Source organism: Pygocentrus nattereri, chromosome 15 (genome assembly GCF_015220715.1).
Source record: "Pygocentrus nattereri isolate fPygNat1 chromosome 15, fPygNat1.pri, whole genome shotgun sequence".
Lineage (NCBI taxonomy): Eukaryota > Metazoa > Chordata > Actinopteri > Characiformes > Serrasalmidae > Pygocentrus > Pygocentrus nattereri.
Genome location: NC_051225.1, coordinates 31210954 through 31226629, shown reverse-complemented (window position 1 = coordinate 31226629; position 15676 = coordinate 31210954). Strand labels below are relative to the sequence as shown.

The window sequence follows — 15676 nt, the reverse complement described above, 5'->3', positions numbered from 1 at the left end:
TAAGCTTTGCTGCAAGAAACAATTGAGGAAAACATCTCATGATGAAATTATGTGTTTGGTGTGACCAGGAAAATGGGATTAAGATCAAGATCATTATTAACCTGCTTTTTGGGAGTCAAACCAGAGAATTCATAGCATTCTGTTACACTGTTAAAAGAAACAGAACTGGTCACTGCACAACAGCATCAGTAGATGATCAGACGATCGTATTGATAGCCCTGCACTGTCCTACATTATATCATGTAGTGAAAAAAAATATAATATGAATCTATTTCAAGCAACAGGCAGGAAACCATCTGAATAAAGTACCTTTGCTGAAAAAATAAGAAGAAACAGCAAAGACTTGCTAACACACTCCCAAAGGTTGACAAGATGGTGTCAGGGCATAGCTGTCTTGACAGAATTGATACAGCAAAGTGAGCGATGTTGGTGCCACTGAAAGGGAACTTCTTCAAAACTGAATAAAAATTCTGTTTAAATTGGTGTGATGTAAATTGGTTCAGTGCAGACAAACTTACTGATTTCTTTACAGTGGTGGAGATAAACCAGGGGTCACAAGGTGTACAACCCAAATATAGTCAATTCATTTACTGTCCAAAAGAACCAGCAAACATCCATGTGATTACATGTAATGCTAATGAGTAAAATAGTTGTAAGGGAAAAAAAGTCTTCTTTAGGTAATATTTTAGCTTATAGTGCCCTGTATGTACCTGTTAGCCATGAAAGTCTTTTTTAAAATGGAAAAGGAAAAAAAAACCTTAATGCCACAATTATCAAAAAGCAATGTCTCGGACACTGGACACATCTCAAGACCTCTTCTTGTAATCACCACTGCATACAATTCTGACTACGAGTTTCTCTAGAACAGAACATTTCACATCAAACCACTCTGAAAGACTTTTCTTACATCTTAAAGATTTAATTATGCAAAAAATTTGAACCCAAAAAAAAAAAAAAAAAAAAAATAAGTGGAATTCTCCTTTACCTTAATTTCTAGTAAAACTGATACTCACCTAAAGAGGGTGCTATGCCCTTACTGATCAGGACTAGGACCTAAGTGGACATAATTAAAGCTGACATTTACAAGTATTTACTCCATAACACTGACGTACTAATTATTAAAAGAGATGAAGAGTAACAAATAACAAAAAAAACGTTTATTGACAAATTCACTGCACATAAATTTACAGCATAACTGCATATCTATTCCAAAACAAAAACAGACATGCCAGGTGGTAAAAACAGAAAACAAAAACAAACCAAAATGCAGAGTCCAAGGAGGAAATAAAAGTAGTTACCTTATGTCAGAAAACGGATGCCATTTTTGTTAATGAAGAGTCCAAACTAAAACTGAAAATGTCCAGGGCATCCCAAGCAATCTTTTTTTTTGCCATTGACTGTCTATGAAACTGACAGATTAGATCAAACCTGAAATCTTTGTTTTTGCATATCACATGTACTATGCAGAAACATATCCAAAGAAAAATCTGTTTTCCTTTAGAAAGCCCCTTGGTTACATGAGATGCAAAACATTTTTAATACCAATCTGTACCAAAATTAAAATCCGATTGTGAGAAGGAAATGTTCTGCAATGCAATGAGAAGTTAGATGCTAGTATACATCTGGTGAGAAGAACAAATGTTAGAGAAAGAAAAAGGAGGTACTGTGTATTCAGTGCTGGTTTTTGATGCCCTGTGGTTTTCCAGGTTTTTTGTCTTGCTGCTGTCCACGGCCAGTACCTGGCATGCCTCGTCCACGGCCACCAAACACACCTGAACAAACACAAATTACATTAAATCATTCACTTTTTTACTCATTGTACCCATGCTGCTCAAAGGTTTTTTTTTCTTTTCTTAAACTTAACATAAGTTCTTAACGGTTGTCTGATAATATGCAACATTCATTCAGAGACCATATTCTGCATGGACACCCATTGTACCTCGGCCAGTGCCACCTCCTCTGCCCTTTCCTTGCTGTTTGTTCTGCTGCATGCCACCCCTGCCACGGCCTTTGGAGACAACCTCCTCTTTCACCATGTCGATGATTTCATCAGGGATCCGCAGGTATTTGATAGTGCTTCCTCGGATGTAGCATTCAGGCATCCTCCAAAACTTATCTCCATCCTGCACATAGATATACAGCTGCTGTGAGTTCTCTCTTGGTTACTTCTTTTCGTTTTTTGAATGAAAAGACCATTTTCAAACAATTTAGGTATAAACCGTGATGCCAGTCTATTAAGGCCTTTATCCACCAGGCAGTATGGTTACAAACCAAGAACTATCCACACCTTGGTTGAGTAGCTGTGTCCATTTCCCATCACACAACAGAATCATGAAAGCAGGCAGAGCTCTTTACTTTGTGTTGGCACCTGACTTCTCACACAAATCTAGCATTAACAGTAAATAAAAACAGTACTAGCAATGAAGCTTCAAACTCTGATGTGCCTTTAGCTTTGCATTTTGTTTTATGTAAAGTAGCTTGTGTTTTTTTATTTATTTATTTTTTATTAACTTCATCTGACTCCAGTAACAAAGTGTGATGACTATGTCTGTCCAATCAGCGGGTTGCATCATTTCAACCCAAGGTACACGTTTATCAGGTGCCTCATTAATGTGTGTAGATAGAAGTGTGGGTACCTAATAAGATGGCAACTACAGCCCTGCATTAATCTACTGGGCAGATACTCACACGGGAGGTACAGATGACTTCTCGTAAATTAATGTTCATCCAGTTGTCACAGCTGACCAGATGACCGTTGTAAGTCTCTCCATTCTTCAGCTCCACCAGCTGGAATTAGGAAGCCCATTAACTTCACACTAACACCAGACCTTGCAGTCCAGTAGTACATTTCACTACAGCCCTGATGGCCTAATGCTTCAACTAAATATACTGCTATACTAACACTGATAATGCTTCAGTAGCCAAACTTTAAATAAAAGATAGTCATGCAAACACTGAACATAAATATCTTTAGTACTAACAGACACAATGATCAAAGTATCAGAGGCAGCTTAAAGTTACAATTCACAGATTTGTATGTAAACCCATCACATACGTACCATTGGGTGGTTCTGTGCTGTTTTCAGTAAAGATAGTGGAAGCTATAGGGAAAAGAGAAATTAGCCTTTAAGCGTGGTACATTTTCATGCACTAAAAAAAAAAACATTAAACTGCATTACAGATATGCTCTTCAGCCTTTTCCAATAGTCTCTCTTTTGCAGTCTTTCTTGAAAAAATAATGTTTTACAGTAGTTTTGTGATGAGGCTTTTGGTCTAACACCTAAGTTTAATCAGTGTATTTTAACCCAGACACGGTGGAAGGATAGAAGAAGGGTGTTCCAAGGCAAAAACAGTCCCCGAGAAACAAAGAAAGTTTATTTTAAATTTACCACTACTTTACCATTATCAACATTACATAGAAAAACTCAGAAAACACGAGCAGGTTCACTGGTGGTTTGGGATAGTAAATAAAGCGGTTATACATAAGGACCCCTGGTTCCTATCACCACCATTGTAAAGAAATCTGAATCGGCAAGTTTCTCGACAATGAACCTTTTCACATCAAACCACTTTTCAGACCAAAGCCACATCTCAACCACTGTATTATGCAGATATTTGGGGAAAAATAGTTGGAATTCCCCTTTAAGCCAGCAGGCACATTGAAGTGCTCATAATCTGCGCTGGTAGTTAGCAGCCTTAGCTCATAGCTGTGCCTAGCTATTGAGCCTTGATCAAGATTTCTTCGTCAAATATGAAGTATAATGTGGCCTGAACCGCCGTTCAGTAACGAGCTCTGCCGCAGGAATTTTAGCGTTAAGCTACTTTGCGCCTTTGCACCATGAACGCGCTAATTAGCATTAGCTTCTTAGTGTTTCACACTGTAGCGCATTTTAGCTAGCTAGCAAAGCTAACGGTGCGGTTTTCAATACCAGCGGTTGGCGAACATTTTCTACAGTGCATAACTGAGAAGTACTCACCATGCCAGCCGACTAAAACGAACTATCTAGAGTATAAATCAAAGTGCGGAATTCTGAGGCCAGTAATTAGAAAAACTCTCAGGACATTTAGCGGCTCAAACCGCATACTTCTCTGCGCCACTACGGGTGTTCCGGGTTATCACTGCGGTATCCGGAAAATATCAAAATAAAAGTTCGTTTGCTCCTTGATGAATTCAACTTTAAATCAAACCAGTTAATGACAAAACATTCATTGTTTTACTGTGGCAATTATGTAACGAACAAGTGAACAATATTCACCATATTGTCATTTTGAAATCATTTTAATTACAGTATAATCAAACTGGCCAACACATCAAATGAAACATTTATTATTATGTACACAAGAGTTACAGTCAATGCAAAAATAGAAAAATTATGAGAGTCCTGCAGCAGTTTCTCTAGTGTTCTTTCCTTTCTTTTTCAGCATCTTTCCTTTCTTCTTCTGGATGATTTCCTGAATTCTCCCCTTTGATTCTTTTTTTCCTTTTTTCATCTTGGCAAGCTTATTCCTTCTCTTCTCTTCCAGGTCAGGATCCTGTGATTAAACCGGAAATAAGATTCCATCATCACCAAAGGTTCATTCTGCCATTATCGCACCATTGCGTGTTGAAATGTGTTCAGCTTTTCCTTGAGAGATTTATTTTAGTGGTTTACTTTACATCTATGTCCCAGTCCTCCATGGATACTTACTTTCCCTTCCAGAATCATCTGCTTCTTTTTGTTGATCTCATTTTTCTCACCAAAGTCAGTTGACTCCAATTTCTACAAACAAACAAACAAACAAACAAACAAATAATAATATTATTATTATTATTATTATTATTATTATTATTAATACAGAACATCTAATATCTCTCAGGGATTTGCCCTCTAAAAACATAAATGGAATAAAAAATTTTTTTTTTAAAAATCAACGATTGGCTCTTACAATTTCACACTGGCGTCTCATCACATTTACTTGGGTAAGGATCTTTAGCACCTCTTTTTCTTCCACTGGGTACTCCTTTAGCTTGGTCTCTGAAAAAATATAGTAACCTTTTCTCAATTAAAGTTGAAAGCTGCTTGTTGGTAACAGTAATATATCTGAAATATATAGCATCCACACTCAGCAGTAGTCCTGTCTAACATGTTGTACCACACCACTGTGTGACAGCTGTACTGTGGCCTTACGGATTTTCTCCTCAATGGACTTGACCAGATGAATGTCATACTGTGTCACCAGCGTAATCGAAACACCATTTCTCCCTGAAATACAAAAATATACAATTAAACAGCTGTTTTATTAATGCAAAGGCAAACTGTGAAAATGGTCTAAATACAGACATACCTGCACGGGCAGTCCTGCCCACTCTGTGAATGTAGATTTTAGGCAAGCCTGGAGTATTATGATTGATGACAACCTGCACTGTGGGAATATCCAGACCCCTTTTCAAATAATAAAAATAAAATGTAATGCCATATCACAGATTAGATATTAGAAAATATAGGTATTTTCCAGAAGCAAGGAACACAAGAAGAATTTAACAGCACTGGGAAGTTTCCAATTTGCTGGATTATGAGCAAAGGAGAAAGCTTTGAACCTCGCAGCAACATCTGTGGCTACCAGGATCTTGAAGACATTAGACTTGAACTTGGCAAGGTTTGCAAACCGTTGTCTCTAAATAACACAAAGGAAACAATGAGAACACAGTAATGCTGAATAAATCAGACAGAGTCCTATTAGATCACACTATACCTGTTTCATCATGGAATGCAAGGAGATTGTAGGAAAATTGAATTCCCGAAGCATCATTGTGAGAATTTGGCAATTCCTAAAGGAAAAAAAAATCTCATTAATGTCTGCATCGATACAGTGGACAATTTTCAGACAATACAACAACACAGCCAACTTAGTACGAAATTTTACTTAAGAACACTTACTTGCATGTGTTGGTGAAAATCATGATTGACCAGTCTTCATGTTCGTCTTGGAATTTTTGAATAAGATGCACCAAGTAAGCATCTTTAACTTTCTCAGGTGTAAGGACGTATCTTTGATCCAATTCTTCCACTGTCCGGATCCTAGAGGGAGAAATGACTGTGCAAAGTGACTGTTTCACAGACTTTCAAAGTACAAGATGATATGCGGCTTATTTCATTTTCATTGCACATTCCGTAGTCAAATGTATGATTAAATAATCGAGCACTAAGAGGAGTTTCGTTTTCCATAAACAAGCCCATCACTTATTCCCATTGAGTCAATTGGAGATGTGCGCAGAACTGTGTGGTTAACGCTGTCCTCCAAGCATGTTCAGCTGGTCTACATCTTTGCAATAACAGGCCAAGACTAACAGTAAATGATAATGGTGCAGTTTTTTAAAAAGTGGTTTCTTACTCTGACTTGTTCTCCCAGAAGAAAGGCTCATTCATGGCAATGTTTCTCAGCTCTTGCAGTGTGTCCGTCAGGGTGGCACTGAATAGCAGTGTTTGCCGTTTCGCTGGCACAACACTGAGAATAACTTCCAAGTCTTTAGTGAAATCTGTGCATCCCTGCTCAAGCAATCGATCTGCCTCATCCAGGATCTAGATAGGTGAGACATCAATTCGTTTTCCAAGCTAATTGGTATTAAGGTTCTGTATAATGCTAAAACTCGTAGAGACTCATAAGTGAGTCTGAATTAGAGCACATGTTGAAGCTAAAAACTTACTAAAAATTTGATTCTCTTCATGTTTAAGGTGTCACAACTCCTGATGTGATCTGCTAATCGTCCCGGTGTAGCGACGACAATGTGTGGTTTTTTTGACAGCTCCAAACCTTGGGCCACCATGTCTAGTGGAAAAAGAAAGAAATACTTAAATGCGTTGTGTTACAAACTCTTGTACAAAGGAATAAAAGAAAAAGAGATGAAACGGTGTAAGATAGATGAAATAAGAACACTTATTGCGGTCATTTTTGGAAATGGTCTGGTAATATTAAAAAAAAAAGCTCCATGCTTTGTCATGGAGCAGGGTTGAGTGGTATCCCCTTTTTTTTTTAATATCACCAGACCATTTCCAAAAATGACCGCAGTGCATGGTATAATTATGTGTCTTTAGTGATGCAAAAGAAGTATGACACATTTTGGTTGTCTTTTTCTGCATTAGATCTAAAAAAAATGACAAAGTTTAGTCTGCTTACATGATCACCAGTTAGGTGACCACAGTTCAGGATATCCAAAGCAACATTCAATAAATGTCAAACCATCTAACAACTGCAAATACTAAACACAACTGCAAGTTAGGAGAGGAATGCTGTTACTAGTAGCTATTAGCATAGCTAGCCTTACAACGACTCAGCTGACCACAGAACTTGTTCAATTCTGGCTAACTGAAGCACAAACACAATTTTGGATGATAATTCCGAGGGAGTGAAGTCGAGCATCTAGTGAAGAATGGACAGAAAAGCAAAACGAAACCTGTTTTTGGTGTTTGGATCCACAGTTTCATCGGCTAACTTAATGTTAGCTTAGCAAGCCGGCTACAGACCCACAGTACAGGTTTGGGTCTGACTGACTGCTGACACAAGCTTACATGACGTCAGAGAGAGCAAAAGTCAAGTGAGAGACAAAGCCGAAACTGAACCAATTATGTTGTGTTTGGGATCGTCACAGGTAATACAAATATACAACATATTCTGCTGAGTGTGTAGCTGCTGCTGAACTACTATCATGCTTAAGACCACTGCACACCAGTCCATCCACGTCCATTCAAAACCATTGTTTTTAAATTCACACCAGCTCTGGTGCCCAACAACTCTGACCACTGTTCAATTTCACACAGTGCCAGTCAGCATTTTGTCATTACTATATCAAATTAAAGCCAAATTCAGACCACAGATAGCCACAGAAGATAACAGGTGACTTAAAATGTACACAAGCCAAGCGCAGTAAGCCAGTTATCTACTACGGTATTTCGTTATGAAGGATGTACGAAAATTTCTTCTCGTTTAGCAACGTTCAGACTAAGTTCTGGCTGAGCAACAAACTCCATTTCCCAGCTATTTTTAGTAGCCTTATATTTCCCCAAATCACAGTTTCTTATAGTACAGTTTCCCAAAAAGCTAACTTTGCAGTCATACCCATCCCTCCGACAACGATGCAGTCTTTCAATCCCAGTGGTTTCCCCAGCACCCGGAACTGTTCCGCTATCTGATATGCCAGTTCTCTGAGAAGAGAGAAGAAAAATACAACAGACATGTCAATGTGTATCTCAGCCATATCAGATTCTTCTTACTGCTAATGATTCCTCATGCAAGTCCCTCTTTCAGCACAAGCTAAATTAATACATAATGTGCAAAAGAAGCCAACCTTGTGGGTGTCAATACCAAGCAGAATATACCATAGGGATCCTCAGACAGTTTTTGGAGGACTGGTAAAACAAAAGCTGCCGTTTTGCCACTTCCAGTTTTTGCGCAGCCCATACAATCCCGACCTGCAGAAAACAAAAAACATCAAATTACTCACTAATATCTCTCTTTAATGTTGCACTTTGTGATTCAGTAGGTACATATAGTGTAACCTAGGAACAGCCAAACACTGGGCCAGTTTTCCAGACAAAGTTTAATTCTAAATCAAAACTAAAAAAGACTTTTAATGAGAAATTATTTTCCATTTCTACTTAAGTGTTATTATGAGGAAAGGAATCTAAATGGATTACATTTCAGTCATTAACATTTCATTATTAATTCATTTTCTGTGATTAATTTCAATATTCTGCACTGGTCAACATTTTAAACTCAAAAAGAGCAGAACAGCACTTTATAAACCTGTGCTCTTAGATGTTTCAATGCAGCTAGACCCCTCAGAAAAGGGACTTTTTCAAATGTTCTGCATAATTGAGTCTTTAGGATGTTAAAGTGATTAAGAGAGAGCTTCAATGTGAAATGTGCCCTTATAGAGAAATTTATAGAGTCAGAATTGTTTACAGTGGTGGTGAACCAGGTGTCCAAAGCCTTTAATGTCTCTAACAGAAAGATGTTACATTTCTTTCCATTTGTTGCTTCATCTCTAAGACACTGCTTTACAATAGTTTGGAGGTTTTGGCATAAAAGATATTTTTTAAATACATTCATGGTACAGAGGTACAAGCAGGGTGTTGTAAGGCAAAATAATGTCACAATAAGTAATAATTGTGAGACTGTAAGTCATAATATGAGAATCCAAGTCATAATTATGAGTCATTATTATAAGATATTAAATCATAATTCTGACATACTAAGTAATAAACTGTGAGAATGGAAGTCATAATGTGAGAATCCAAATCATAATGAGTCATTATTATAAGATAGTATGTCATAATAATGACTTAATAAGTAATAACTGTGAGAATGGGATAATCCAAGCCATAATTGTGAGTCATTATTGTAAAATATTAAGTCCTAATTATGACATACTAAGTAATAATTGAGAAGTACGTCAGAATTCTAACACAGTAAGTCACAATTATGAAAAACTCATTATTATGCCTTACTAAATGGCTATATATATTTTCCAGTGGTTTCCATAAAAAGTACTGTTACTTCTGCTTGAGTCACTACTCCAAACAATACTGTCACTTGAGTGAGGGTTTAGGATTATCTTACTATACCCTCCTCTGATTACCACCGACATCACAGTGCAGTATTTAATACCTGTCAGGGACTAGACCCTCAGGACCCTCAGAGCTCACCTTCTAAAATAGCCGGTACACAGTTCTCCTGGACAGGGGTCGGTCGAGTGATGCCCATTTGTTTACACTGCTGCACCAGCCACTCGGACAGGCCGAGGGACGCGAAGGCTGCCATTTATCACCGGCCGAATGTGATTAGGTCGCCCTTTACCGTGAGGAGTTGAGCTGTTTAAGCTCGAATGTGTTTATCTGAAAGTTTTTTCCGCCTTTAAAGCGACGAGGTCGAGCGCTTGAGCTCCTCGTGGAGCGTTCAGTCGGTCGCGTGCGGTTACGTCACTCAACTGCGTCCTGCGAAGCGAAGGACGCGCCTCCTTGTAGTTTATTCATGCAAAAAAAAATGCTGCGCAAATTCAAAATGAATAAGGATTTCTGAAAGAAGTTAAATAACGCATGAAAGCCATCAGCAGTGGTAGGCAATCTTATATCTGATATTCGAAGAAAATGTGTGTGGCCAGCTCCGCGCTGTGCATCAGCCGCCTATTTAGACATTCTTTTCGAACATTCTGCGCAGCTTCCACGCGATGTGAACGCGCGCAGAGCCTTATGGCATGACGTAGTGTGGCTGTGCAGCTCGGGTTCAGGGGGAGAGATAAAGCGCAGGTGATGCGTGAAGAAGAAGAAGAGGAGGAGGAGGAGGAAGAATTCAACTCCATTCGTATGTTTACCACCGCCAATGTGGTTATTCGAGCAGATCCATCACTGACCAGCAGTCGGAATGTAAACATCCACTCTCGAGTGATTTCTGAAGAGCTTTAGGATTGTCGCGTCCGGCTGCCCGCTGTAGCTAATACCTGTAATATGAAGACTATGCGGCGGTGTGTGCTGAGGGGACTTTCAGCCCACGCATGATGCCCCGCACCGTGTATGTCATGACCGAACATGGCGGAGTTGGATGGTGGGGAATTCTCTGCGAATCGTTCTCAGAGCAGGTAAAGTTAAGGAGCCTCTCAAGCGGACTTGGGTTAAATCGCTGGCTGTGATTTGGCTAGCTCTTCGCGTTTAACCTGCAGTCTGTCTGCTGAGAGGTCAGGGCACTGCACTGTGTACACTGTGTTTTGGAGGTTGTACTAAAAGCTTGTGGTTCTTAGCTTAGTAACCTCCAGCAATGTGCTGTAACAGTCACACAACGAGTGACACAGTAGATGAAAAAGTATATTAGTCCCACCTTTCCTATGTACAGTATGTTCCATAGGACCATGTCCTGCTCTGTACCCCAATGTTATTGGTTGGCCAAATTACTTACAAATTTGCTGCCTCAGTGTGGTCTGTTTTCCTGAATAATGAATTTAAGCACTATTGTAATATAAGTTTCAGATTTTCTGTCATCCTCACAGTATATGTTGTTATGTCATTCTCTTCCTGAGTCAGGATCGGTTATTTCTTTGATGAATAATTGACTGCTGATAAATAATTAAAAAGGAAAGTGCAGTTGGCGGTGTCATGTTGATTCTTGCTTAGAAACTGAGAAACTGTTGCTGGGGAATTGTACTACAACAGACCAGTGAGACGGATTTCTGAAGTTTCATGGGTTATATAACCAGAGATTTTGAGCCGAGAGTTGTGAGAGATAAAAGGCCCATGTAAACCGATTCCTCTTTTTCAGCATGGCTAACAATAAGAACAGCTCCCTCCGCTGCACGTTCTCAGCCCCTAGTCACAGTAGCACTCTTCTGAAGGGGTTATCTGCCCTAAGAGAACAAGGCCAGTTGCTGGATGTGGTGCTTGCCATCAACGAAGAACGCTTTCAGGTTCACAAAGCCGTTCTGGCCTCCTGCAGCGACTACTTTAGGTAAGATGATGCTTTAAATTGCTCCTGGTGAAATGGCGGGGTATTAAGCAGGGTATTGCAAAGTGAATGGAATTTCTTGAAACATAATATGCACCAATCAATAATTTTAGCAATTATCAAGCACTACCTTTCAGTTTGAACCATTCAATCAAATGGTGAGTGCAGTATTGTGTATTGACTGTAGAACAATGATGTCACAGGCTTGTTGCGAGTGCTTATGGTAAGTGTCCGTTTCTTCCAGAGCTATGTTCACTGGCGGCATGAAGGAATCAAACCAGGACACTATTGAGTTAAAGGGTTTGTCAGCCCGTGGACTGAAGCACATCATTGATTTCGCCTACAGCTCTGAAGTCACTCTAGACTTGGACTGCATTCAGGACGTCCTTGGGGCGGCCGTCTTCCTTCAGATGGTGCCGGTGGTGGAGCTTTGCGAGGAATTCCTCAAATCTGCCATGAGCGTTGAAACGTGTCTGAACATCGGCCAGATGGCCACCACCTTCAGTCTATCTTCCCTGAAGGAGTCCGTAGACGCCTTCACCTTCCGCCATTTCCTGCAGATCGCAGAAGAGGAGGACTTCCTTCACATCCCGATGGAGCGGCTGGTCTTTTTCCTGCAGAGTAACAAGCTGAGAAACTGCAGCGAGATCGACCTGTTCCGTGCTGCCATCCGTTGGCTGCAGCACGATGAGTCACGTCGGGCTGGGGCCAACCAGGTGCTTCGCCATGTCCGCTTTCCACTCATGCGCTCCTCTGAGCTGGTGGACAGCGTCCAGACTGTGGACATCATGGTGGAGGACGTGCTGTGCCGGCAATACCTACTTGAAGCCTTCAACTATCAGATCCTTCCTTTCCGACAGCATGAGATGCAGTCTCCTCGCACGATCATTCGCTCAGATGTTATATCGCTCATCACATTTGGTGGCACACCTTACACCGACAATGATCGCACAGTTAGCAGTAAAGTGTATTATCTCCCTGATGGCGCAGCACGGCAGTTCAAGGAGCTGACCGAAATGGAGTCTGGCTGCAGCCATGCTTGTGTGTCTATTCTGGACAACTTTGTATACGTAGTAGGTGGACAGCACCTGCAGTACCGTAGCGGTGAAGGTGCAGTGGATGTTTGCTTCCGCTATGATCCCCACCTGAACCAGTGGTTGCGCATCCAGTCCATGCAGGAGAGCCGCATCCAGTTCCAGCTCAATGTCCTGCAGGGCCAGCTGTACGCCACTGGTGGGCGTAACAGATCTGGAAGCTTATCTTCTGTAGAATGCTACTGTCCTAAAAAAAATGAATGGACTTATGTAGACTCTCTAAAGAGAAGGATATGGGGTCATGCAGGGACAACATGTGGAGACAAACTCTACATCTCTGGGGGATATGGGGTTTCTGTGGAGGACAAAAAGACCCTCCACTGCTACGATCCAGTCACAGACCAGTGGGACTTCAAATGCCCCATGAATGAGCCTCGGGTTCTGCATGCTATGATCAGTGTAAATGACCGTGTGTATGCTCTGGGAGGCAGGATGGACCATGTGGACCGCTGCTTTGATGTGCTAGCAGTGGAGTATTACGTTCCAGAGACGGATCAATGGACAACCGTCAGTCCTATGCGTGCAGGCCAGTCTGAGGCTGGCTGTTGCTTATTGGACCGAAAGATCTACGTCGTTGGTGGATACAACTGGCATCTGAATAATGTCACAAGCATCGTTCAAGTCTATAACACCGAGACGGACGAGTGGGAGAGGGATCTGCACTTTCCAGAGTCTTTCGCTGGAATTGCTTGCACTCCTATAATACTGCCACAGACAGTCGCTCAGCGATGATGGCCTAGCTAGATGTGAGATGATGTGTTACATGGGATTGCTAAAGTTACGTCTTACATTTAACATTTCCTGCCTGCTTTTTCAACCAGTTGCATTTTGGTTATGAACTTTATATAGTTCTCCCTAATGGAATAATCCAGGATTTTTCAACCTAATCTCTGTCTGCCTCTTCTGTATTCTACTGTTGATTACAACAGATAACAGTTATCCCAGTGCTTAGAAAAGAACAGTAAACCTGTTTTCTCAAAACTCACTTGTGACACCACCCAAAGTGCCAAATAAATTTTAATAGCATGCGTCAGTTAAATTGCAATGCAGCGACAATAATAGCCATCATTAGATCATTGCTCAATAAAATAAAAGTGAATGTGAAATAATGGCATAATAACCAAACACTCAGCTGAATGAGCAATGCTTCCAAACAACATTCCAAACATTTTTTAGTCTGGATAAACTTACATGGTGTTCTCACACTGGACGATGATGAAAGCAAGACTGTAGCCTCCACCTGTTTAATCCTAAAACTCTTCATATAAAACATGTTACATATCACAAAAAATGACCCAAATAAATATATACATCCTGTTGACAGCACTAAACTGTCCTCTTATTAAAAAGATTAGTTGTTTTATTTCCTGCATATCCATTTTGTCCCAAGTATGAGTGTGAGCAACACTGATGGTTGAATCCAACTTGTTGAAAAATTATTAGAAGGTATGGACAGTAAGGTATGGACAGTAATTCACTCACATCCTCGGAAGACACGTCCTTCACCAAGTTCAAACTCTTTTAACAAACTCCCAAATATCACATTTATCTGCTGTGGAGGGATCTGAAGCACAATATTCCATATATTGCATCACCCACCAGGGTGGTCTCCGAATCCCCCAAACATATATAGAGTAGCTTTAAGTAAGGAGAGAACATAAAGGCAAAATCTGTTAAGTTGAGAGGCATGGTGTGAGAACCTAAACATCAAATCTGAATCCGAATTAGCGCACACACATTATCTACATACACACAATCTCCATACACATTATCTGAGCTGCTTATCTTCTTGAGTCGCTGTGGGTGCAGGAGCGTATACCAGAAAGCAGGAAACACCCTGGACAGTTTGCCAGTCTATCACAGGGCAGATTTTGGGACATGACATCCAAACCTGACCAAACCAGGGAAAAAAAAGCACTAGTCCCATCTCTGAATGAATTTTACCAATTCATAGGTTAATTTACACATAGATTTGACTGAAGAATACATGAAAGTGCTCAACAACAATACATGTTTAACTCAGCAGCTGCCTATTGTAAGTGAGCTTCGAGTCAGTTGGTTTTCTGTTCAGGGAAACACATTAAAAGTGTTGTTGATCGTAATAGACCCATCCACTACAGATACAGTAGATAGAAATTAGGTTGGAAAATGCTGGAATATTCCTTAAACTTGATTGTACCTGTAAATGAGCTTGTCTTTTCAGTGGTCTGAGTAGTGATTGAGTGTCGCTCTAGATTGGTTGTTCAGGATGACCTCAGGAGTGAAGCCTTGGTCTTTTTGTCCTGTGTGAGCATCTTTTACAAGGTGTATGAACAGTTCATATTCCCTTGCATATTGAATGTCAAAGGACAAGCTTTTCATGTGTAGCTGAGATATCCATCATTATACCTAATTTTGTGGTAGTTATCAATGATTTTAATAAGCTATGATCCACATCCCAAGCATCATGTAAGCGCAGAGTGGACAAAGGCAAAAAACCTGGGAGTTGCTTTATGACATCTATAATGACACCCAACTATGCACCTTCTTTGAAAAACCTTAACGGAATAAGATACTGGATGAGTTATACTGAAACAGTCCAGTAGCAAGTATAGTCCTTAGTGTTCTGTAAGTGTGTGGGCAGTTTTGGCTGGTTTCTCAGGCCTAGTGCTTGGAGCCCCACCCTCTGCACATTTTACTCTTGTCCCTAGCCAACTGGACCTGATTCAGCTCGTCAGCTAATTAACAAGGCCTTCATCAGCTGGGTCAGGTGCATTAGAGCAGTGAAATCATGAAATGGTACAGAACATGAGGTCCCCAGAACTTCACAAACCTCTGAAGAAATTTCTCAACTCATTAGCACTTCTAGGGAAGATTGTATCCCAACTTTCTAAGTGTGGGTTAAAGGCATTGTTAGGTGAGAAATCAAATTTGCACAGTTTTCTCTTAACCCCAATATATAGTCGGGTCATTCTCATGAACATGACAAAAACTGATAGCCAAATCGAAAAAGATAAAATGACCAAAACTTAAATGTTTTCCCTTTTTTTTGCATATACAAACAACAGAGCTCAATACTTAAACCTAAATGATTCAGTTGATATTAAATAGATTCTTAGTAATACTTGAGAACT

General features: G+C 40.2%; 3 protein-coding genes across 3 annotated transcripts; 1 reads left to right on the top strand and 2 right to left on the bottom strand.

Annotated features, from left to right (window-relative positions):
• Nucleotides 1-1135: 1135 nt before the first annotated feature.
• On the bottom strand, nucleotides 1136-4126 carry lsm4 (LSM4 homolog, U6 small nuclear RNA and mRNA degradation associated). The gene is made up of 5 exons (XM_017702253.2): nucleotides 3978-4126; nucleotides 3060-3101; nucleotides 2689-2787; nucleotides 1940-2123; nucleotides 1136-1772 (listed from the first exon to the last, which is right to left on the bottom strand). Exons 1-5 carry the CDS (start codon nucleotides 3978-3980, stop codon nucleotides 1672-1674), a joined length of 429 nt encoding a protein of 142 aa, XP_017557742.1. The 5' UTR covers nucleotides 3981-4126; the 3' UTR covers nucleotides 1136-1671.
• A 134-nt stretch (nucleotides 4127-4260) lies between these two features.
• Nucleotides 4261-9988, bottom strand: ddx49 (DEAD (Asp-Glu-Ala-Asp) box polypeptide 49). Its single transcript, XM_017702252.2, has 13 exons — nucleotides 9684-9988; nucleotides 8324-8447; nucleotides 8095-8180; nucleotides 6686-6807; nucleotides 6373-6560; nucleotides 5919-6059; nucleotides 5734-5809; nucleotides 5579-5655; nucleotides 5326-5423; nucleotides 5169-5243; nucleotides 4927-5015; nucleotides 4689-4760; nucleotides 4261-4533 (listed from the first exon to the last, which is right to left on the bottom strand). Exons 1-13 carry the CDS (start codon nucleotides 9796-9798, stop codon nucleotides 4372-4374), a joined length of 1425 nt encoding a protein of 474 aa, XP_017557741.1. The 5' UTR covers nucleotides 9799-9988; the 3' UTR covers nucleotides 4261-4371.
• A 113-nt stretch (nucleotides 9989-10101) lies between these two features.
• klhl26 (kelch-like family member 26) lies at nucleotides 10102-13445 on the top strand. The gene is made up of 3 exons (XM_017702327.2): nucleotides 10102-10612; nucleotides 11287-11472; nucleotides 11714-13445. The coding sequence occupies exons 1-3, from the start codon at nucleotides 10563-10565 to the stop codon at nucleotides 13293-13295; spliced, it is 1818 nt and encodes a 605-aa protein (XP_017557816.1). The 5' UTR covers nucleotides 10102-10562; the 3' UTR covers nucleotides 13296-13445.
• Nucleotides 13446-15676: the final 2231 nt, after the last annotated feature.

Excerpts from the sequence above, each read along its gene's own strand:
- lsm4 (XM_017702253.2), bottom strand. Across the intron at positions 2,124-2,688 it reads AAGTCATCTGTACCTCCCGT|GATGGAGATAAGTTTTGGAG; the intron begins GTGAGTATCTGC and ends ATCTATGTGCAG. Across the intron at positions 1,773-1,939 it reads AGGAGGTGGCACTGGCCGAG|GTGTGTTTGGTGGCCGTGGA; the intron begins GTACAATGGGTG and ends GTGTTTGTTCAG.
- ddx49 (XM_017702252.2), bottom strand. The coding sequence starts at position 9,798 with ATGGCAGCCTTCGCGTCCCTCGGCCTGTCCGAGTGGCTGGTGCAGCAG. Across the intron at positions 6,808-8,094 it reads CATCGTTGTCGGAGGGATGG|ACATGGTGGCCCAAGGTTTG; the intron begins GTATGACTGCAA and ends TTTTTCCACTAG. Across the intron at positions 4,761-4,926 it reads TGAGACGCCAGTGTGAAATT|AAATTGGAGTCAACTGACTT; the intron begins GTAAGAGCCAAT and ends GTTTGTTTGTAG.
- klhl26 (XM_017702327.2), top strand. The coding sequence starts at position 10,563 with ATGGCGGAGTTGGATGGTGGGGAATTCTCTGCGAATCGTTCTCAGAGC. Across the intron at positions 10,613-11,286 it reads GCGAATCGTTCTCAGAGCAG|CATGGCTAACAATAAGAACA; the intron begins GTAAAGTTAAGG and ends CCTCTTTTTCAG. Across the intron at positions 11,473-11,713 it reads TCCTGCAGCGACTACTTTAG|AGCTATGTTCACTGGCGGCA; the intron begins GTAAGATGATGC and ends CGTTTCTTCCAG.